The sequence below is a fragment of the Pteronotus mesoamericanus genome, unplaced genomic scaffold (assembly GCF_021234165.1).
Source record: "Pteronotus mesoamericanus isolate MK-2021 breed Mesoamerican mustached bat unplaced genomic scaffold, CSHL_Meso_final contig_169, whole genome shotgun sequence".
Taxonomy (NCBI): Eukaryota; Metazoa; Chordata; class Mammalia; order Chiroptera; family Mormoopidae; genus Pteronotus; species Pteronotus mesoamericanus.
Window position 1 is genome coordinate 8497099 of NW_026555068.1, and position 24793 is coordinate 8521891.

The window sequence follows — 24793 nt, forward strand, 5'->3', positions numbered from 1 at the left end:
GAGCAATAAGAACACAGGACCAGATTTTTACCTCATAATGTTTGAAGTGTCTTCAGCGTGGGGATCACTGCACAAAGGGTTGGCTATAATCAGGCATGCTTCTGCGGATTCCACCTATTCTTCAAGATTGAACAGCACCCATCTTGTTAATTACATGGCAAATGCTCTAGTGTTCCTCTTTTGTGTTTTCTTATGCTTTTTTTCCATAAAATTTCCAATAAGAAATAGAACAGACTTGGGAAGGAGTTCTGATAAGGATTCAATAACATGAGAATTGCAGTCCTGCAAATGCTTCATGGGCTGCGAGAGCTCCAAGGGGTGGACTAGGGCACAGGGTCTTCCACCCAGATCCTAGATTGCTTTAAAATGGGTAAAGTGCATAGTTATATTTCTCCTATCATCCTAATCATCAATTATGCCTACTGATGGGTAACAAGGTATTTTAAAGCAGCTGCCTCTATGCTTTTATGCTTATCGGCAAAGAATGAACTGGATGTCTGCTTAGCTCAAAGTAAGCAGTCATTCACTGTTTGTGGATTCTGAATCTTAAGATTCTAAAAAATTATTGGTATGGCTCTTATAAAACCAAGATACAGGGAAGAGAATGGTTATTCTGAGTCTGTCATTTTCTGCTTCAATTCTCTGTGTTAACTGCAGATTTCTGCTTTAAAAAACTGAAGCCTTTTGATTTATATGATTCTGTGAAACCTACAAAATGAGAGGGAGCTGGCTTTGATCTTAAATGAAAGCTGTCTAGAGGGTTGGCCTTTAATCATTAGTTTTAGTCCTAACCTTAATGGGATCACTGCTATTTTCCTTCATGTCTTTCCTATCTGAAGGCATATCAGTGTGTTTAGAAGTTGGTAAATCTGTCCTCTGGTAAAAATCCCACTTGAATGGTAAGATCAAACACACTTTTGCTATCCATAATTTTTTCAGCTCTCTTAGTGTGTGAAAATAAAACAGCTCTAGATAGAGAATTTAGTGAACCAAATAACTTCACTGTAAGTGTAGGTAAACAGTGAGGTGTGTTTGATATTTGTCAAAAAGGAACTGGAGACAAATTACTACATTTCCTTTATGATCAGTTTTTAAAATTAAGAAAGTCATATTTCCCTAAATTTAAGGGTCTGGGGTAATGCTTTTAAAAGAGTACACACCCTATCATCTAAATTACTGCAGTTGAGGTTAACTACAAGGAGAAAAAAAAAAAAATCAGTTCTTACCGCAACTTGTCTCAGATCCTCCCACTTCAGGGCAGATCCAGAAACAAAAGTCGTGCAGGCCATGTGGCACTTAAATATGGTTTCCAATTCCAAAGAAGGAGGAACCCTGGACAAAGAATGTAGGCCCAAAGATGGAAAAAGATGACTGGCTTTGCTTAAGAGACTGTTATTTTTATTTGCATTTAATAAAACCCCTAATCTCCTCTTGGAAAAAACATATATTCCATTCATTATTAATCCACATGGTTAGGTGATACTGACTCCACTAGACTAATTTTCTAGGGATGGATCTGAAGTTCAGGTCTTCAATACCTAATACCTAATAGCAGTTTCCTCATTGCTTTTCTGGCCTCTACTAAAAGACTCCATGCAACCCTTCCAGTCTCTGCCTACCACCAGTTCTAAGGAAAAGACCACATTTTGACTTTTGTTATAATAGCACCCCACTTCTATTACCATATCATATTTTGTTTCTGCAAAAGGAACCATTCTAGAACTTACTGACCTAAAACAAAAATAGTATCTTTCATGATTTTGTGGTTGGCTAGTCTCAGCAAGATAATTTTCCATAGTGTCAACTGTGGCCATACCATGTGGGTACATTCATCAGAGAGTTTGACTGAGAACTAGAATGATCAAAATGACTTTACACACGTGATCGTTGTCTCAGCCACCTGATAAGAGCAGGTAAGATCTGGCTGGGCCTTCTCCCCAGCAAGCTAGTCTGACTTTTTATATGATGTCTTAGGGCTTAGGACTCTCTTGGAGTGAAAGTTGAAACTGCCAGTCCTCCTAACGGTCAAGCCTGAACTAATCAAGTGTCACTCCTGCTGCATTCAATTTATCAAATCAAGTCACTGGTCAGGCCAGATTCACTGGGAGGAGAAAGAGACTCCATCTTTTACTGAGAGGAGAAGTCATAGATGGTGATAAGCGCTTTAAAGGGACTATAACAGAGTAAAGAGACAGAAGGGTTAGAAGATACTAATTTAGTTACATTGAGTAGAGAAGGTCTCTCTGAGTACTGAAGGATGAAAATAAACTGGTCATATAAAGGTAGAAGAAATTCTGAGCAAAAAGAAACAATCAATACAGTAGCCTTTTCAGAAATTCAGGAAAGACAAGATACTAACTTTGAACAGGATTGTGATAGTGGAAATGAAATAGTAGAAATGGAATTAGAATTTATTTAGGAGATAAAATTGATGATAGTGATGAACGTGTTCAGAGGGCTTGAGGGAGACAGCAGTATCAAAAACAATGCTTTGTTTTCTCTTTTAACTGCAGAATGTATGAAGGTTAAGGTGTATAGGATCAAAATATCACTTCAAATCTGTCTGGCTTGTTTGAGTGATGTCTGAATAACTGATTAACCATTTGGTGGGGCGGGAGTGGTGGTGGGAGTTAGCTCCCTTGGCATTATACTAAGTCAATTCCAGAGAACTTGAATATAAGAAAAATTCCCATATGAAAACACAGAAGTGCTAGAGAAGTATTTATTTAATCCTAGAACAGAGTGGCCTAAGAATGTAAGAAAAGCAAGAAACCAAAAAAAAAAAAAATAATAATAATAAAATAAGGAGTGGATGGATTGAAGTGCATGGAAACCAAATGCTTCTCTATTATAATAAAAGCACACAAAGTTAAAAGGCAAAGAGGGAGAAAAATATTTGCAACATATGACATAAAACAACTAATATCAAAATGCATCAAGTGCTTAAAAGTCAGTAAAATAACATGACCAGTCTCACAGAAAAGAGGATAAAAGAAATGAAGAGGAATTTCAAAAAGGAAAACAAACTATCAAAACACACAAAAGTTGTCCCTTGTCGCTAGGAACTAAAACTGTAAAATAAAATAATTAGAAAAATATTTGACTCTGCTTGTGAAAAGGTAAACTGCATAGAACAAAAAATGATAAAAAAAAATCCTGTGTATCAATTTGAGCTTTAGATGCCCAATTGTGATCATTAACAGTTAGAATTATAATTATGAAATATACCAGATCTGTGCACAAAATTATAGTTGTACATAATGGTAATAAGTATAGAATAACGTTAATGATAGGGCATCACTTAATAGTGAGTATACAGAAAAACATCTGACAAGATACATTCTCAGATTTTTTCAGAAGATAACTCTGATTGTGAAATTACTTTTTCTTTTTGCTTCTTATTGTTTCTAACTTTTCTATGAATATTACAATGTTAACTTTGTTCTATTTAAAACATTCACACATATTGCAAGTATTGATTTAGAACTCACGAGCCAAACAGATACACTTACTCTCCCAGAAAAACGATCTTGGTGTTGATCTCCCCTGACTTATGACGGAGGAAATTCCTCAGGAAAGCAGTCACACTGTCCACGGTGATGTTTCCACAGACCACAATGAACCTACGGGGCAAGAGCATGTTGGGCGGGTCACCTGAGGAACACGAGTATATTCCTGTCTAGATTTAGAGATGGACCATTAGCTTAAACTTAGCTTTAAATAAATTTGGTATTTGAATCATCCACATTTGATAAATAGAAACAATCAGAACTGCATCTCCATGATACAAAAGAAACAGAAGATTTCTGTTGTCTCTAGTGCATCTCATATAGGCTATCACTTCACACATTTGGATTACACATAACTTTTTAGGACTCCAACAATAACTCATAACTGCTATGATTTTCATGGTTATTTATAACTTCTAATGGACTTGTAGATGTGTAATTTGATTTGATTTTCCACTTGATTCTTGATTGGATGATAAAATGATTTTTCACAGAGGAACAACTGTGGCTCAGAGTGTTTTATTGATTTTCCCATAGTTAAATGCTATGGCTGAGGGAACACTGGTATCTAGGTTATTTCTGCTTATCTTCCACATCTAAAATTATTCAGCATTCACAAAAAAAGTGAGTCCAATGGAGAGACACCTAGGATAGGTGCAAATTATAAGCATGTAACTTTTATCGTGGGAAATAGTTGTCAATTTCTTTAGGTTTAATATACACATTTTAAAAACCTACTTTATGCTAAATTTTCCATACCTCACTGGCTGATTTTTCATGGCTCACATATCCCTTTCCCAAGTTAAACTGGATCGAACTTTGGCTTATCTAGTTCATTCCACTGTTTTGATTCATTTCATTATTTCTTGTCCTAGGTCAATGTTGGTTTTCATCCAACTGTGTTAAGAGACCACTCCCAAAGAGTCACCTCCACTGTCCCTGCTTCCTCTACAGTAGATAGAGACTAACTAATAAAGAATCACTTTGAATTCAAAACCTCCGATTCATTCTTTTTTCCTTAGATGTGAAAAAACATAATGGAAACTGAGGTAACATATATCCACAATGAAATAGGGTGAAAACAAATCTGTTTTTCTCCTAGAAACCAGCGGCTGCGGCACAGACAAGGAGGTCTAGGGAGTGCTGGAGAAGGGGCCGAAATTGGTCCTCACTCTAGCAAATCTCACCTGTGGGCAAGGCCCATATGGTTGAGGGGAGTTTTGGCTAAGAGGACTAAAGTATTTTAAATTCAAACTGTGACTTGATTTTGATGCACTATGTAAAAGTCAGCCTCAGTTAACCACGATTAAAATGAATAATATAATTAGTAATGGGTATAAAAGATCAGTTAGTACTAAGGGCAAAATACTGTCACAATCAATATTCGACAGTGAATGACAACCTGATCTGTCATTTTAGTTGATTTAATGCCCTTATGGACATCTATATAGTAGTTTGTATCAAGTAGCAAATATTATCTTCTTATGGTATTTATTTGAGCACAGCCGTCTTTGGTGAATGAAGGGTTCTGCCAGTGTATTCACCTAGGCTGTGCAACAGGTGTTTAGAAATAGATATGTGATTAGCAGACTATCTCAAACTATAGAAATTATACTTGAAAACTACTTACTTCTTTCCTCTGAGGACATCGTAAGAAACGGTGTATTTCCTCTTGTTACCAAAAATTTCCACCATCTCAGGGATACAGTTTGCAAATAGTATCTACAGTGATCAGCAAATAAAACTTTCAGCCTCGTTATTTTAAAGGATACCCCCTAATTCTGAGATCATAAAAAAGAAAGAAGGTATACAAAACTTTCTCTCATCTCTATGAGGGGCTTCACTGTGAACTATATACTTAGAGAGAGACCATTTTTCTTTCTTACTTCAGCCTCTGCATTGGTTAAAGTTGAATAAAATGCTTTTCAGCATTCAGAAGGATGAAAGTGATTAAACAAGGACAAGCATATAAGGCGACCTCCTTCCCATCTTGTCCCTTCATCACTACCAACTGCCCTCCTGACTCTTTGACTTGCTACTATCTAGGGTGTTGGTGTGGGGAGCATGTAGGACAGAGCAGAGTTAAAGCAAAATGAAATGAGGCGATGTAGCAATGTGGACACGGGAAGGTCACAAAGGTGCAGTAGAGGACTCTGGTATGGTTCTTAAGGAATTGAAACTGGAAACTAAAAGAAAAGGAGGCTTCCATTGTTCTTGACACACCCTCCTGAACCACACACAGACATTCACTCATCTGAAGTAAAATGCTGGTTTGGAGACCTTACTCATTTGAACTGGAAAGAACAGAACTTTCTTCAGATCAAATCTCAAATGCCTTTCCTCTTCGGAAGAAAGACTTTAATCTGATGGGCAAAAGATCAAGGAAGATAATGTTGCTCAAACCAATGGAGAGGCTAATCCTCATCTTTGGCAAGCAAACAATTACATCTCATGCTCCAGGAGATACAGTTTGGGAAAACATGGGATCCATATAACGTTTCATTTGACACCTGAACAATGTAACTGTCACTCTCAAGCCTATACTGCTTTATTTCTCACCATTAACCAAATGCTTTTAATTTACGTAGCTACATTCAAAAGATATTAAAAATATTCTTCACCAAACTCCCCAGGGTGAAAAACATGATGAACGTTCGTCCTAGGGATGTCTTTGCTACCACATCTCCGAAGCCCACAGTCGATGTTGTTGCCATGACCAGGTAAATGGACTCAAAATATGATATATTCTGTGAGTTTCTACCTTTGAGCCAGGGATCACCAGAATTTTCTACCTGTCCACAAAACAAAAAGATTCATCAAAGGTCTCTGAATGGATTACAAGGGAAAGTTTATAAAGGATAAGGAAAATCACTTAATTCAACTCTAATGAAACATTAAATGATCCCTAGACTGTTATGAAGTGTTGGTATATTGTGGGTAGCGATTGTGAAGTCTTGTTTTCTTTCACTGGGGTTGTTGTTGAAATCTGAGGGGGCATGTAGTTTGAGCCCACATTTGGAAGCCTTCACAGTGAAATTTGCTGCCCATCTCTCTCTCTTTTCATGTGGGCACATCACTACATCCTGAAGCAATTCCTGCTCATTCTCATTTTTCACCAGATCAGGATCATTTATCATTAAATGAAGAAGCACTCAAGTCAGCACTTCATTTTAGTGAACTGATCCTCATAAAAGCAAGTGTCTAAGGAAAAGCAAACAAACAAGCTTCCCAGGTTTTTCCCCCCGCTCCCTACAAAAATCTCTTCTGTGAATAAATAAACTCTAAAAAATATTTCCTCTAATTTTCCCCCTCAGTCTTCACATTTTAAGAAAACTAAATTAACCAAGATATCTTTTTTATATTAAATAAAAAGAGTAATATAGGTAATGACACTATATTTTATGTATATAGAGTATATATAAACAAATTATAAATATATAATATCTGAGTATATCATTACAAATAACATATACCAATTATGTAGAATATATATAATTTTCCCTTTTTTCCCACTTTAGACATATTTTCCAAATAGCTTACATGTTTCTTAGACATATTTCTTTTCTATATGATACAAAAATAATAAAATACTGAAGATACCTGGGGAAAGTAGGATTTTGTTTTGTTAAGAACTGGAAAGGAAATTAGAAATAATATAGTTTGCTTAGGTATGTGATCACTTATTTAGAAAAAGTTTTTTATTTATTTATTTTTAGAGAGAGAAGAAGAAAGCTAGAAAGAAAGGGAGAGAAAGATTGATGTGTGAGAGAAACATCAATCAGTTGCCTCTTGTACATCCCTGGTGGGACTGGGCAACATCCCAGGCATGTGCCCTGATTGGGAATCAAACCAGTGAACTTTCACTTTGCAGGACAATGTCCAACCCACTGAGCCACACTGGTCAGGGCAGGTATGTGATCACTTTTTAAAAGTGATATGCCCAGGGCTGACCCTTTCTTAAATATGATGAGTAAGTTATGAGTGTGGACTCCTATAATTTCCCACTCCAAAAAAAGAAAGAAATTATGTGTCTATTCTTAATTCCCATGGCTGGTAGATTATGTTACAAAGTATACTAATCTGTTTCTACTGACTTCTAGAGTCTTCGGTATTTTCTGAGACTATTTTACTGTTAGAAAATCAAGTTTAATTCACATTTTAAAAATCTATATACACACATAGATATATACAGACACAGTTGTGAGTATGCAAAAGTTTATTCTTGTATTATTAATTACTGTATTATTTTCCATGCAACTGTAGACCTACTTTTGCCCCACCCTGTATATATTCCACTGAGGAATACAACAGTTATTTGGGAAAGCTCCCATTAAGATAAAACCTTACAGTGTCTTTTATTAACATCTTAACACATAGTTTTAGTGATATCCTTATACAACATGCAATACAAACCAAAACTAAATTTATTTCAACCTGGATCTCCTTCATAATAATTTAAATAACCCTCTAAGTTTTCACTCACTTTCTTTGGGAGTGTTATTTTAGTGTTTCGAATCCCTCCCCACTCCGCCTGCAGACCCCTGAGACATGGCAGCCTTCTGCTGGTCAGCCGGTCTAGTCTGCTCTGCCTCTTGACCACATTAGTACGGACCTGTCGGTCCCATGTGGGAAGTAAATGAAAGTTAAGATAAAGGATTATGAAACAATGTTAAGATACTGAATTATCTATTTTTAACTCTCTATTTCAAAGCAAATGAATTTTTTTTATTTTTAAATTTTCTGTTACAATTTTAGATTAGAAATGCTATGGAGGAGGACAGAAGGAAACGCTCCCGCCTCCTTCCTCCCCATCATTTGTACTGGTTATATATTATTTTTACATTGTATATGTGTGTTCTGGTATAAACCATAATTCCCTTTGTTATGTCATAGTTCTATTTTTAAAGTCATTCAGTAATCACTACCACTAATGTTTATCATGGTTTCTTCATTCTTCAGTTCCTAATTTTGATTCATCTCCTCTGTGGCTGGGTTTTATGATCAAGACACATTTTTTTAAAGGGCCTCATAGGTGTTATTTTCTCTTAAAATGACAGGACAGGTTACACTTTCTTTCACACAAACTTTGCACACTCTGCTCTATCATCTTCCTGTATTGATTGATGTTGCCAAGAAATCTGAGGCTCGTTTGAATTTTTCCCCTTTGTATCGACTTCTTGTTGTTCTGCTTGGATTCTCTCCTTATCCTCAAAGGTCAGTAAACTGCTCCAAAATATAGTTAGAATAAACAATTTAGGGTTATTTTTCCTGGATTCAGTATACCCTTTAATCAACAGACTCGAAACTTTATTTTAAACATTTTTTCTGGTGCCATTTGTCATGTCATTTTCTTCAGAAGCCCTAATTCTATAGTACGCTGAATCAACATTGCCCACCTTCTGCTCAACCATCATTTGAGTATCTTTGTTCTTTTCCGTGTTAGTGTTTTTGCCTCAGCCCTGCCCACCATGTTTCTAAGCAAGTGTTGTCACATTTACTACATTTTGGTTCCCCTAATGTGGTTTTCAGCTCTATGATACTTTTCTTCTTCTCTGACATCTTTCAGCTCATTTCCAACTCCTGCTACTGTTTAATATTCTTTTATTTAAAATCTTACCCCTTCTGTTGGAATTATCATTATCTGTTTTCAAAGCTCTTTATTTGTATTTTTCTCAACTATAAAGGGCTTTTTCTTAACTTTTGTTTCCTTGTGCGAATTATCTTGTAATTGTTGTTCTTGTAACTGTAGTTAAATTGATGCCTGCTCTCCTTCATACCCTCTTGTTATTTCGGGCAGAATTGAAGGAGAGGCACAATATTGATCGCTTTCTGGTTAATACCTTTGAATGGTACCAGTTTTTAGCTGTGACTATGGGAAGATGGTGAGTTGAGACAATCATACTTTCATTTTGCTTTGTCATTTCAAATATCCTTTCAACAAAATATGGTGTTTGCTTTGCTTTAGAATATAGCTCTTCTAGGTTTTTAACACTCTAGATGATGGTGGGACTTGCACTGGGTGCGAGTCCACCGCAGAGACACTGACGACCGCCCCAGGCCCCGAGGGCAAATCCTTTAGAATTAGGGACCTGCCTTTACTGTTGTTGAACTTTGTTTCAGGAAAATTTCTCTCCTGCATATTTGAGTGTTGAGGAAGGATATGGCTGGTTTCAGATTTCCTAAAGTTTTTTATCACAATTTGCATTTGGTGTTTGACATTTTTCTTTTTTCTTGTTATTGTTTTAATTAACTTTGAGACAAGGACTCACATGAAAATAACTGCTGCTATATTTTTTGTTTTGCTTCACTTTTCTCAAAGGCCTGTGCAGGCTCTTAACATCTCACTTCAATTTTTGTATTTTCTAATGACCCCTCCTCCACTGTTTTAGAGCAATGAAGTCTGAGAGTTTCTTTCTTACTGTTGAAATCTATTTATTATATTATTGATTAATGTGTCCTAAAAACTAACCTTTCCTATAGGCAAAGGAAGCTGATTAACTTCAGAACCAAGAAACCCCCATGGCTCCCCTTTATAACTCAGAAACACATCTTCCACAATTTTCTGGGTTTTATGAGTATAAAATTCTCTCTCTAGCTTCATTTATTTGACTTTTTATCCTTTTTTAAAAATGCCAGAACACTTATGAAGATACAGCAATAAATTTTACCTACTGATTATACCTCTGAAGGGTAAGCTTTCCTAGGGTAGGTTTTGGAAGCTGAAAGAATGAATACAGATACCTTGAGTGTAGGAGATACACATTTGTGATAAATATGAGGGTGGAGAAAACCCTGAAAAGCCTCACACTAGTTACAGTGACAGAGACAAGAGTTCAAAAGGATTATCTCCATTTTTTTAAAGAAAAGACATTCATGCTGACCGGCAACATTAGGGAGTTTGAGGAGATGCTTACCAGGTGAATGAATCCTGCGGCTGTGAACCAGGTACTGAGAATTATTGATAACAGTTTGGAAAACTTCACTGAATTGCTAGAGGAAGAAAGACAAAGAGATGTTAGGTTCTAACAGGTTCCAGACAACACAAATACCTTGTTCCCTAAAATCTTGCTACTCTAAGTGTGGTTCATGTACCTGATGTAATATATTAGAAATGCACAATCCAAGGACCCAGCCCTCATCTACAAATCTGCAGTGTTACAAGATCCTTTCCTTGATTCAGAGACATTAGAGTTGAAGATGCATAGCTCTAAAATACATCCAGTTTCACCCATTGTTCAAAAAGCTTAGATATTGCTATGACATCCACTAGCCTAATATTATACTGCTTTTAAAAGCATATTATATGTGTATCACCATAAAATAAATTTAATAAATGGCTAATTGTATAAAGTAACTGTACAGACTTCAGTGTCCCGGGAATTCAGAGTAGGCTTGCAAAGTGAACTTTTGGGTATGCCAGAGAAATGTGGTTTCATATTGCTAAACTCATACCAGCACCTTTGAATGAAGAGGATCAGACAAGCTCCTGTCTCCTGAATAAAGCCCTAGCATTTGGCTGAAATCTCTGTGGTTTTCAGGCAGGGCCACCTGGCACAGAAGCACAGCTTTTTACGATCTTGGCTTCTCCATCATGCATGAACATTTAGCAGTGAAATCTTCTGGGCCTGTAATATTTGATGCTTCCAGTGACGACGTAGAGGCATGGAGATTTTCAATGGGTAACATAAGACCAAACTGCTTAAAACTTTAGAAGTATTGCTGCTCAAAGGTAGTCAGATTTTTTTTTTTTTTGAGACATTTGGGTGGCTCTCTTTCTGTGAGCAATAGTTCACTGCAGCTACCTGGCAGCTTTCATACTCAGAGGGATTGTCTTACATTCCTAGCCAGGAAAGACGTGATTCATAGCAGCAAATGTATATAGAACAAAGCCTCTGAATTGTTTTTGACTTTTTATTTAGGTGGTGGTGGTAGGGGAATTAAAGCCTAAATGGACTTACACATTGTAGCTCTACAAAACAAAGAAGAAACAAAATCTTCAAATAATTGCAAAGTGTGTGATGTTAACACAGTGGGAGACAGTGAGCAGATAATACCTTGGCAACTACAGGGTTTCATGATTTTGCACCGGAATTTTGATGAGAAATGGGTTGAAGGTTCAGCTAACATTTAATTCCCTAACCCCAGTGAGTAAGCAGTGCTTGAGGAAGGGCATTTACCTGGTCCTGATGGCTCTCAGAATTTGCAAGATTTGAGGGAGTTCTAGCAGCCTCAGTGCTCTTAGGAACCTTAAACCTAGAAAGCAGCGGGAAGGAGAAAGCCACCAAAAGAAAAGGGTTGATTACTCCAGGGAGTGACCTGAGTTATAACCCAATTCAGAGTGATTACACTCTCCCTCCCTGAAATGCTCATAATATATTATAGTGTTGTAGGTTTAAGAGTGTGAGCTCTCATTCAAATCCTAGCCCTGACACTTACTAGCTGTTATAATCTAAAACAATGCCCTCAACTTCTCCAATTTCTCATCTATAAAATGGGAATTATAATAGTACCTACTTCATAGGGTTGCTGAGATTATAGACAGCATATATTGTAATAAGCACTACTCACATTTTACTCAATCCTTCCTTAGATTAAAAAGCAAATTATCCATAAGCCATTTAAACTTCTAACTACAGAATGTCCATGATGTTTCTCACTGTGTGATGCTTTATTTTATGTAGTTTGATAATAATTATAGCGAGAAATATTTTATAGATAGTAATATAAAATTACATAGAAACTAGTAAAAGCCCTATGACTCCCATGCACTCTCAATATGTCTACCTTAAAGACTGAGTAACTACATAAATCTCTAACATGTCACAGCGTGTCTGGATATGATGACTTATGGAGGCTTTTCATCTCTCCCACTCAGATCCCAGCATAAAGGGGCCCCAGGGGGAGGGGGTGCTGAGGCCTTGCCTCTCAATTCATGGATGAGCCAGTCCATTAACAATATCAAACACCAATACCTACTGTGCATCAGGTACATCACATTGCTAGGTACTGAGGTAAAAAAAAAAAAAGGGTTCTGAAAATATATTACAAAAGCATAAAAGTACAGTGAGGAATTTTTTTAAATGGCATTTAGGCCTTAAAGGAAAATGGAGGATGCCTACGGATGAATGTTGAGGCTTTTTTAGGAAAATGGAGGATGCCTACGGATGAATGTTGAGGCTTTTTTAAGAGATTGCTTCCAATTCCCACAATATACTTACCTAGCCAATTACTCTTCAAATAATAAGAAATAAATGTTGGTGGGATGGTAAAGATGTCTACAATTGAATTCATCTCCAACCAGAACCTGATTTTGTCATTGGCTGCCAAAAACTATGAAATAAAAACAAAAGATCCCAAATTCTGTGTGAACACTAGGATAGCTTTATTCAGCCACATTTCATTCATCAATTGGCACTGTGATCTAATGCCATTGTATGAATATACACATACACACACATACATATTATATAGCTATATATAATATATATTTATATAGATACATATATGTTTAGGTAGATACAAAGATTATACCTTTAGTAGGTGTCTGATAAATGAACAGGAACTCATTTTACTTGCTGGATCTTAACTCTCACACTTTGACCTTTCTGCTGCTCCCAGAGCTTTAAAATTATATAGCTGAAACCCTCTATTCATAAGCAATGAGGAAACATGATTTAGCATGGTCTTCGATGAAAAAGATACAGCTCTCTAGAACTTTGGTTGGCTGAGGCCTGTGTTTATGACCTTCCCTATTTAGATGAAGAAAATAAGCATTTCCAGAAAGGAGAGTTTGTTGTAAAAAGATTTTGTTGGTCAGTGTGGTCAGAGTATGTTCTGAAGGAGAGTCATAGAAATACATATTATATACATGCGAGGTCTGTCCAGAAGGTATCTAGCCATGTAATATGAAAAAGAGACATTTATTGAAGATGTAGAATACACAAAACATTATGCACAGGACAATGTCACGTCAGTCCCCTTCAAAGTAGACACATTGGGACCTCACACAGTTCCCCCAATCACCATCAGCTGCCCTGTTGTATTTTCCTGAACCTCATTGATGGTCTGAAATCTTTTACCTTTCAAAGGCGATTTTAGTCTTGGCAAAATCCAGAAGTCTCGGGGCACCAAATCTGGGTTGTAGATGGGCTGAGTCACCTGGATGATTTGATGTTTCACCAAAACACTCTGCTTAAGATGTGATGCATGAGTGGGTACACTGTCACCATGAAGCTGCCAATCACCTGTTGCCCATAGCTGTGGCCTTGTGAATCATCCAAATAGTTTCCACGGAGAGATGTTGAAACTTAATGCTAAATCTGATGTAGATTCTTTGCTCTCCTTGCTCAGTCATTTCGAAAATGACACAGTGCACATGCTCACTCAGCAGCATCTACCACCCCTGCTGACTAGTAGAGTGAAGTCATCGTTGTTCACACATGCGCACTCCAGCCCACTCTCCTTGGCTGTCAGGTTACATCAATGTCATGCAAACCATTCTTGGTATATTAACAATAGCTGGACTTTTTCCAGACAGACCTTGTATATAACGTATCTAAATTATATGTATATAAAAGCATGGGATGGATAAATACACTGAAATCTATATCTAGGATGGTCCTCAATAAATCCCTGTGGAATGAGAGAACTATTTAATATGAGTATAACAAAAATGAAACAAAAGATATAGAAGTATTTTATATAGTTACATGGCTACATATGCCATCAGTGAAGCCAATAACATTTTCAGAGGCTTGTTGTTTAGACTCTGCTAACTTGTGATTATTAGCAAACCTTTCTCAATGGTTGGTGGAAAGCCAATGAGGAGGGCAGTGTGACAGGTTGATGATTTTTTCGTGTTGGAATTTTTGGCCTGGTTTACAGCTTCAGATGCGGGAGGGAGAGCTATTATGTCCTAGTATATACATTTAACAATTTAGGGCATAGGCCCTTTAACTTTAGAGCCTGAAAACGTAGGCTGATTGTATAACCAAGGCACACACAGATCTCTTTGTGTTGTACCTGTTGTGTTTTGTCTGTTTACTCCCACTTTCAATAGGTACTTACTCTCAACCCAAAATAGAAAGAGAAGAAAGCATTGAAAGTCAAATCAATAGGGATGGTTTTGTCCTGGTATGAAGAACAGCTTCCCGCAGGGCTGGAAAAGAAACCAGGATGCTTGGTTTATAAAGATGCACATTTTAAAAGCTGCGTCTATATAGTGCAAAATAAAAAGAACTAATCCAGACACTTACATTCATATCTCAAGGAAATTTCTTTTATCTTGGGAGTAGAGGTATGCATGAATAAAACCACTAGACTGTATGTGGAGCTGAAAATAACAGGAAAATTACCTACTTTCCTTTTACAGAGTTTATTGCTTCTACTTCTGTTTCATCAGTAGAGATTCAGAGGCCTAGAAATTATGTGGCTCTTCTTGGTTTGTATGACCATCTACCCAACTCGAAAATTTAGATTCTGTACCCTTTTGATACAGAGTTACTCTAGGTCAAATGAACTGGCCCATAACAAATTAAAAAAACAATTTCCTAGAAGTTCAGTAAGGAATTCTCAAAGCAGAGATTACTCATTTCCCTAGGACCTCTAAAGATGCCTGACTTCTGGCCCTGCAATCCCAATTTCACCTCAGCTGGAAATGCAAGGAAATTCCCAGGGGTTTAGCATGGGGTTCAGATTAGATTGGGTTCATTCGCACTTTGGCATGAAAGAAGAAAATGCCTTCAGAGAGGAGCAGACAGTAATTTGCTCCTTTGTCCCAGGTAAGATCTGGCACTTTTCTTTTTCAAGGCTACTCTAAGCTTTTTGAAACCTATGAGACACCCTGAAGTAACCACAGAACTTCCACTTCAACATCTAAAGGATCCAGAGGCATAGGAAGCCCCCCTAAGTGGCCCAAGGAGAAGAGGACCCACGGGAGGCTTGCAGTGCCAGAGACGAGAGTAGATATGTGCATGGCACCCGAGCTCCTCGCAATGCAGCGCGGCTGGATGCAGGAGCCATCGTGTATTTTTGTGGAACTGGTTTTAGTGCTTTCTGGGGGGAACCAAACACTTATCCTTTTTATGTGAATATGTTTAAAAGTATATTAACCATTTTTCTTGATATAAAATTCCAAATTAGCTGGCAACCTAATGAAAAAGCACACAAAGGTGACTAGGGATTTTACTCACTCAGAAGAGTTGATGAAATAGATTATAAGAGACCCAATGCTTAGGACAAAGACAAGGATCACCTGAAAAAAAAGATAAAACAGAGACAAATGTACGAAATCTATTTTATTGACATGAACATAGATGAATAAACAAGTCAATAGAATTGGTTTTTCTTTTTACCTTGCCTATACATGTATAGCCACTTTTCAGAGTTTATTTATGTTTGTATACATTTGTTCATTTTTTTTTCCATCCTTTCTTTTGAGAAAAAACTGATTGGATCTCTACTGGATATTCAATAAATTAACATGTACCCACCCATTTTACTTACCTAATTTTAACTCTCACATACTTCATAGTAGTTTGCCTTTCCTGCTGCTCCTAAACCTTTCTAATCCCAAGAAGTTCTATTACTTATTCATTCACTTATCAAACATTTTTAAGTGTTTAATATAAATTATATACTTTAGTACATGCTAGAAAATGGGGGCTATTAGATAAAGACTTTGGAGTTGAATCCCCTGTGATACTGTAGAAGAAACAGTCCCAGACATGTCCATCTACAGGATGGTCTGAACTTGGACCATCCTGAGGAGAGAAAGTGCTACAGTGAGTAAAAAAAAAATGAATGCTTTCAACCTGCCAATGTGTCTAGTCTACAAAATCAGCAGAGCTTGTATAATATAATTAGCCATTTATCCCTCCAAAACCCTCAATGCATTCGGATGAAATCTTTTGCAGCCCCCTTGACTATTCAGGTCAAGTGCAGGTAAACGAATATTCCTCTAGTTATTTCTAGTTTCCAAACCATTTGTTTCCTTAATGTATCCAGTCCAGTATGGTATTAATAATGCTAACAATAAAAATGACTTCTTTTACAATGAAAGCTTCTACTCTTTCAGCTCAAGTATTCCTGGGGCAGGTCACCTGTACTGGGAAAGAGGTCAGTTTCTTCTCTATTAATCCTTTTTGGGGTTTATTCCTAGTTGCCCAGTGACTTGGCTGTCTGTGGCCTCTGCAGAATTGTAGGTCATTTAGGGGAGTGAACAGAACGGGAAGATCAGGGCTGGGAAGCTGGACTCAGCTGGTCTTAGATTATGATGTTCTCACCCTGGGGCTCTCTGAGCATGGGAAGTGTTTAATGTTTACTTTCAGTTCTTTCACTGCTCTTTGGCAAACTCAGTTCAGGTCATTCAACAACTATTTCTTTAGTACCTATCATGATACATACATTACTCTGGTGATTGGGATACATCAGTGAACAACTTATACAAAGATGCCTGCCCGCATGGAGCTTAATGGCTATGGTACGTTAGAAGACACTGCATGCTAGGAATGAGATGGGTATCTCCTAAAGGGGATGAGAAATGCAAGGGGAGGGGGCAGGTGAGTTGCTGTCTTGATAACATTTCCTTGCTACGTGTCCTGTTTGCAGTGCCTGTGAATTGCGTGAACCACTGGTTGCCCACAAGTCTCTTCTCAGGGCACCTCACAGTCCTATATTCTGCTGGAACCCTTACCCGCCAGATGCCTCTTGAGCAGGGAAGAGAAGCTCTCACAGGGGACTCACATCTGGCCCATGGACAGCGCAAGCATTTTTTGCCCCAACAAACACGAGAAGGGCAGGTTACCTTCAGTGTGGCAACTTCTCTCGCACAGAGCAGCTAGCCAGACAGTTGCTTATCACAGGTGAGCCAGATGTCAGTTCACTGTGTCCTCAAAGTTCAAGAGGTGCAAACTGAAATTTCTGAGTGGTCTCTCGAAAGCCTTTTTCTTTAGGCTTCACATGAAAGGATATAATCCCACACCCCTGCTACAACACAACTTGTTTCAAAAATCCTTTTCTATTTCCAATTGATCCTCATTTACATGTGATTGGGTAATATGCTAAGAGCTTCAACTGGTTTTCTTCTAACTGCTTTGTAAGTGGCAGTGTTGCAGCTTACTTAAAACATCGGAGTTACTGGTGTCCGTTTTAACATTTATATTACGTGTAAGACAAAAGCTCAGGAAAAATGTTGGGAGTGGATATATGGAGATTTTCTATATATGTGAGGGTGGGTATATATATCAGCATATTGATAATTATTAATACATAGTTTTCATGAAATACTTTTTCTTTTCTTTACCTATGGACATATTTTTCTCTCTTACTAAATTTCATAAGTGATTCTTCAAGTATATATCGTATATTGACATGCTTCCAGAAAGATGGTGACAGAGCAGATGTTTACAATCCCCCAAATCATAGAAATTAACCAAAAAGAAAAAAATTGTTAGTTTTATTGAAACTGAGAACAATACTGACCTCATATCACAAACCTAAAGAACATTAACCAGAAATAATACACAGCAAATAGAAAAATGCATACCAAACCAAAAGAAGGCACTGGGACCTAAATGCCATGAACACTGTTCAGTGAGTCAGGTTGAAATGGGAGATAATTCTCAGACCTCCTCTTGCGTTGAAGGGGCAAAATCTGGAAACACTGGCTGTTTGGCAAGGGTAGAAAGCTCTCCACCTGAGGCACAGATTGAAGATGGAGCCACAAAGCCAGATAGGGCTAGAGGAGGCATTCTGAAGCCAAGCAGTTGCGGAAGAGGAACCTCTTAGCTAGTGGCAACACTATTTTTTCTCGGAAGCACCTTCGAAAGCAGTCAGAGAAAAATAAACTGAATAATTCGAGACCCCATCCAAAGACGGCCTGGTCTGCAGAGTTGCTGGCCACAGCATTACCCGCCGGGTTTATCTGTGTGGGAAAATGCACCATAAATTGAGGCTCTGACTTCCACAATGGGGCTAAAATCTCCCTGTTTAGTTGGTGGATAGTTATAGGTACCTTCAGGATCCAAACAGCAGTCAACACAGTTAACAACAGACACTGTGAATACTTTAAACCTTCACTTAACAAATATTAGCAGACAACAGAAAATTGACAGCCATGTGGGAAGTATAAGAGAACAAGAAGATCAGGCAGAGAAAAGAGATGAAATGACCTCCCATGAAAGAATTAACGTAGACTATGTAATTAAACTTTTTAAAATTACAGCTACTGTTCCTAGTGAGGTTCTAGAAATCTGTTAACTAGTTTTGGAGGATTTGAAAAGCAAAAAGAACACAGATGTCACAACTGCAAGAAGCTGCACCCCCACACTGGCTGAGAGATTAACAAAAAGAGGTCAGGATTATCAATGTTTAGCATTTTACGAGAGGTACCCGTGGGAGGTGAGATTCCGACCTAGGAGGACAGGGCCTGGCTTGCCTGGTAATTGTACCTCTTAGATGCTGTGAGCCTGGTTCTGGCAGCGTTGAGGGAAAAAAACAGTTTTTGAATCGTTTCTTAAGTACTGGCTGCTACAGGAGTAAAATATCATTGAATAGGTGAGGCTTAAAAATACAGATGCAAAACATCAAAGAAGCAATTCCCTTCCTCCCCTCTAGGTTTCTAGATGCCGGTCAGCAGAGCCTAACTATGAGCATAAGGGAGCTCACGCAGGACACATAATTGCTGAGTCCTGGCCTCACATCACAGAGCAGAGGATAGAGGGTGGGTTGGGCGCTGAGAGACAAGAGCGTAGCATCTAGCTGACAGGGGTGTCCAACCGACGGCCTGCGAGCCACATGTGGCCCAGGATGGCTATGAATGCGGCCCCCCAAAAAATTGTAAGTTTACTTAAAACTTTGTTTTTTGCTCATCAGTTTTTAATATTTGTGCATTTAATGTGTGGCCCAAGACAACTCTTCTTTGTTCAGTGTGGCTCAGAGACGCCAAAAGGTTGGACACCCCTGAGAACAGGTCGTTTTAAGTGCTAGAGGACACTGAAACAACATTTACTGAGAGTTTAGAAAAAGAAGATTGCAAGCCAAGAATTCTACATCCAACCAAATTGTTGTTCACTTGTGAGAGCAAGATAAAAACCATTTTTGGATATTCAAGAATTCAGAGATTATAACACCCACATTTTCCTTTGAAAATAAATACAGAAAGTACTCAAGAAAAAAAAAGAAGAAAGATAAAAGTGGTGCCTAATGAAAGATAAAAATAATGGGTTTTTGACCTTGATGTAAATATTAAGAAAAAAATCTTAACAGGTATATAATGCTAAAAATTTTTGTTCTGAATTTGATTTACCCAATATTCCTATGTTGTGTATTAAAAATGGAATTATCCAAGTCAAAGATACAAGGAAATAAATAAAAGTAATAAAAAGTAACAAATCAGAAATTAAAGTATCAGCTAATGGTTAATGCTTATGTAAACTGAATGGTTTACATGTATTACCATATAACTTTCCCTGGAATACTTTAATGGAGATTATTCATATTATAAGAACAGAATCCAATTTAAGAAAATTAACTTGCTGAAGGTTACACAGTAGGAAGTGGAGGAGCCAAGATTTTAGTCCATGTCTCTCAAAAATTGTAACCGCCATGTAATTCTGCCTCTTCCGTAAGACATGGGACCTAGACTGGGATGGAGCTTAGTTGTGTATCCAATACCCATTCTCTCTTTTTTTACTAACAGACATCCCACTTGTTTTTTTAAGCCACTGATAATTGATATTCTATTATGCAGCAAATCCAATTTCTAATTATTATAAAGACCAATAGAGCAGATCACCATAAGAAGAATAACTCCCCTGATGAATTAACAAATCAACGTATTTGTAAGTCAATTAATGAATGAAAATCCAGGTAAATGATATTTATGATACATACTTAAAAGGAAATAAGACAGAAGACTGAAAGAGAGCTGGGCAAAGACATCCCAATGAAGTTTAAATAAAATGGAAACAATGCTACATACTAATGTTGGATTTTAAAATGTTCCAGCTACCCCCCCCAAAACTTAAAAATCCCTAAATGTAACAAAAATGGATATTTCATATTGATGATAGGCACACTCCACGGAGAAGATATAATAGATGTAACAGGTAATTTTATGTGCTAATTGATGTTATATAAAATTTATAATTCAAAAACCTGTTGGGAATTCAAGATATTTGATGAAAGTATAAAATAACGGAAATTTCTGACATTCCCTTTTCAATCAATTATCAAATAATTAAGGATATGGAAAAAATACATAACACAATGAACAGTTCTTATGTATCAAACAGATATTACATATATTCTCTCAAAAAAGTCCATTAAATAGTAATAAAAATGATCATGTACTGGGCAACAATTTCCCCATACATTCTATAAACTAGAAATCATAAAGGCAGTGATATTCTTGGTCCATAAATTTTAACAAAGTAGAAAAGACAGCCAGCTACTCTATCCTGCAGAAAATAAAAGCAAACCACATTAATCTCAATACACCATGAATCAAACAAGAAATTAAAATGTAAAACAACGTCAAGACAAATTAGACATTAATAAAAATGAGGGCATTACTTGCCAAAGTCTGTGACAAATAGCCAAAGTAGTACTCTGAGGGAAAAAAAAAGTGTATAAATCAAATTCAACTGAAGTAGCCGGAAATGCTAGGCCAGCCCCACCTCTGGACGCCCGCGAACACTGCGCATGCGTGGTGGGACCTGGCGCTGGGCATGCGCAGTGCAGTCCTGAGGCACCCAGGTCGGGTGCTGTGTCAGGGGGAGCCGCCAAGGTCCTGGATACCGGGGTCCCAGATTGAGGAGGGATGCGACCGCAAACCCTTGGCAGAGCTGACTGAGAGAGACTTCAGGAAGGCTCAGCTCATCAGCACTGACCCAGCGATGAAAAGACCAAGACTCTGTGTTTGGGGACCAGGGTCCTCACGAGGACCAATGTAAGCCACTGCCATGGTGAAAAAAGTAACCTGTGGGTTAAGGAAGTTGCTTTTTTAAGGGCAAGTTTTACCAGGTAAAGCAGCCTGTTTATTGTCTGTTCATTCTTCTTTCTTGGGGGACTACAAGTTGCTCTCCCTGACTATTCTCGTTGCGAAAGGGAAGTATGTCAACTAGGGGATTTCTTCCAGTCAACTCAGGGCCTATGCAGTCAGCTCTTCCCCAGACGTGGGGTGGATCTTTGGATGATAGGAGAAGAAGCAGATATTAGAGTCAAAAAAGGTTTATTAGAAAATTCCCACCCTAAACTGGTGGGGTTGTATGTGATATAGTATTCTCAATCTTTAAAACTGACTGGATGGGGGGAAAAGGAAATAAAATAAATGGGAAAAAACGAGGTACTGAAGTCAAGAATGATAAAAATATATTAATTATGCATATATGAATATCATGAGTCTAATGAAAAGTGTACATTTCCAGCAAGGCTAGATGAGACCTGAAGGGAGAGACGTCGCAGGTCATGAGAGGGTAATGGGGTAAATTAGGAGGTAAAAGAGAAAAAGTGTTTTTATTTTCTAACTAAAGGTAGACTTTTTTCTTTTAAATTTATAAATCATGTTTCTTCTATTACAGTTGTCTCAATTTTTACCCCTTTACCCACTCCCACAGTCAATTCCCATTCTGTTGCCCATGTCCATGGGTCATTCATACATGTTCTTTGTCTGGTCCCTTCCCCTTCTTTCCACCATTGCCCTCCTTCCCCATCCCCGCTGGTCTCTTTCTGTCTGCTCCATGTTTCCGTGCCTGTGGTTTATTTTGTTCATTAGTTTATTTTGTTAACCCATGGAGAAGTTAAGGAGTCCTTCAAAGTTGCATTCTCTCTAGTGGCTCTTTTTCTTTGGAAAATGTTCTGTGGCTTTGACAAACAAACAAAGATGGTTCTATTATTATTGTCCACGCATGTAAACTTTAAGAATGCAAGACTCTATTATCAATTACATCAGGACAACTGGCAAAAACCTGGGTTTACGATCATCCTGTGTCATATTGACTCAAAATTATAGAACTTAACACCTCTAGGAAATAGTAATTGAATGGAGATATGGGGACACAGTTGTAAAATCTCAAAGGTGCAAGAAACTAAAAGAATCTACATTTTCTAACACCTGTCTCTAAATATTTATTTTAATATTTTATTATTTATGCTATTACAGTTGTCCCAATTTTTTCCCCTCTGCCTCCCCTCCACCCAGCCTGACCCTCACTTCCATAGTCATTAGATTCCACTTATACTTGAGATCATGTAGTATTTGTCCTTCACCGATTAGCTCACTTCGCTTAGCCTAATAGTCTGCAGTTCCATCCATGCTGTTGCAAAAGGTAGGAATTCCTTCTGCTTTATTGCTGCTTAGCTTTCCATTGTATAAATGTACTACAGTTTTTTTATCCACTCACCTACTGATGGGCACTTAGGCTGTTTCCAAATCTTCGCTATTTTAAATAGAGCTGCTGTAAACATGGGAGTGCATAAATTCTTCTGAATTGGTGTTTCAGGATTTTTAGGGTATAATCCCAGCAGTGGAATTGCTGGGTCAAAAGGCAGTTCCATCTTTAATTTTTTCGAGGAAATTCCATACTATTTTCGACAGTGACTGCACCAATCTGCATTCCCACCAGCAGTGCACTAAGGTTCCCTTCTCTCCAACATCCTCACCAGCCCTTGTAGTTTGTTGATTTATTAATGATGGCCATTCTGACCAGTGTGAAGTGATATCTCATTGTGAGACACTCCTCCAAGGAGGGCATACAGGTGGCCCATAGACATATGAAAAAGTGTGCAACATCACTAGCCATCAGAGAGATACAAATCTAAATATATTCTTAAAATTTCTTCTGGGTTGAATTATCATTACAGTTATTAAGATGCGTTTGATTAAACAACAACTATATTACAAATTCTGATAATTATCAAAAGTAAAATCATATAGGAAATTTATCCAAATGAGATGGATTTTTAAATTAATGTATGTAATTATGGATATTAATTATTGCTCAAATGAGATAGGGTTCAGCATCTTATATATTAATTTATTTATTGACTGAAATAAACTATCTATAGATAGTATTATTTATCGCCATTTTATAATGTTTTCATTTTACCTCTATGCATCAAATTCCTCATTTATCAAAAGGAGGTAATGAGAGTACGTCTCTTTTGTAAGAGGGAATGTAAAAGGATGATAGGAGAAGAGAACCGTTGGGAAGAGTCCTCAGGTGGATCCATTTTAAGAAGTAGCACCTATGAAAGGTGGAGAACTGATGATATCTGCTGGCCCTTCAGAAGTCTGCTGGAGCAACATTTACCTCCTTCCTGGATCGGGATGAATTTCAATTTGAAGACACAAGATCCGTGGACTAACTTGAATTCAGATCTGATTTTACCTCCACTTGCTCCAAGAACCATTCACTTTACTATTCTCCACAAAGAGTGGCCACAAGGAATAACAAATTTTATCACCTCATAATTTAAACTTTATAGATATAACTTACAGTGGGGAAGGGAGAAGAGTTATTTCATTACCTGAACAACTAAAGAAAATATATATGACAGTGTTGCTAAGAATCTGCAGGGTTTTGTTTTTTTTTAAAGATTTTATTTATTTATTTTTAGAGAAAGGGGGAGGGAGGAAGAGAGGGGGGAGAAACATCACTGTGTGAGAGGGACATCAATCTGTTGCGTCTCTCATGCCCCAGCTGGGGACCCCACCTGAACCCCAGTCATGTGCCCCAACTGGGAATCGAACCAGCAACCCTTCAGTTCGCAGGCTGGCACTCAGTCCACTGAGCCACACCCCAGCCAAGTCAGAATTTGCAGGTTTGAAGGAAGAAACTCATAGCAGTGGTTGGAGATAAGGGTAAGGAAGAAAGTAATTTTTAACTACATATCCTTTGATACTTTTTGAATATTTTACCATGTACATAAAAAGACAAACAATGAAATCATCCAGAAATAATTAGTGTGAATATTGTATTTTCTATCAGTCTTTTCTTTGTTCCTATGATAAAGAGCTCTAAACTACAGTGTACCTCATACTATATAACAAAAATGAGCTCCTGATGCTTGATGATATATTAAATATGAAATATGAAAAAAGAAAGGAAATGGAATAAAACATAGGTGAAGAAACATTTCCAGGTGGTAGAGAAGTTTGTTTAATTTAATTTTATTTTATAACATAAACAATAGATGCAAAATGTAAAGAGACTGATCATTTCTAGTGTGTTTTATATTTTTCTTTCCATTACATTACACAAATGAGCAAAACCCAACAAAAT

At 37.5% G+C, this 24793-nt stretch overlaps 1 protein-coding gene across 1 annotated transcript in view; it reads right to left on the bottom strand.

Moving 5' to 3' along the window:
* The window catches only part of KCNU1 (potassium calcium-activated channel subfamily U member 1), a 118798-nt gene that overhangs the window by 87401 nt on the left and 6604 nt on the right, over positions 1 to 24793 (bottom strand). The window contains 10 exon segments of the mRNA XM_054565772.1: positions 32 to 114; positions 1227 to 1332; positions 3513 to 3623; positions 5140 to 5231; positions 6131 to 6301; positions 10424 to 10499; positions 11687 to 11762; positions 12728 to 12839; positions 14577 to 14667; positions 15701 to 15762. Of these exon segments, the coding sequence (XP_054421747.1) occupies positions 32 to 114; positions 1227 to 1332; positions 3513 to 3623; positions 5140 to 5231; positions 6131 to 6301; positions 10424 to 10499; positions 11687 to 11762; positions 12728 to 12839; positions 14577 to 14667; positions 15701 to 15762 (980 nt within the window).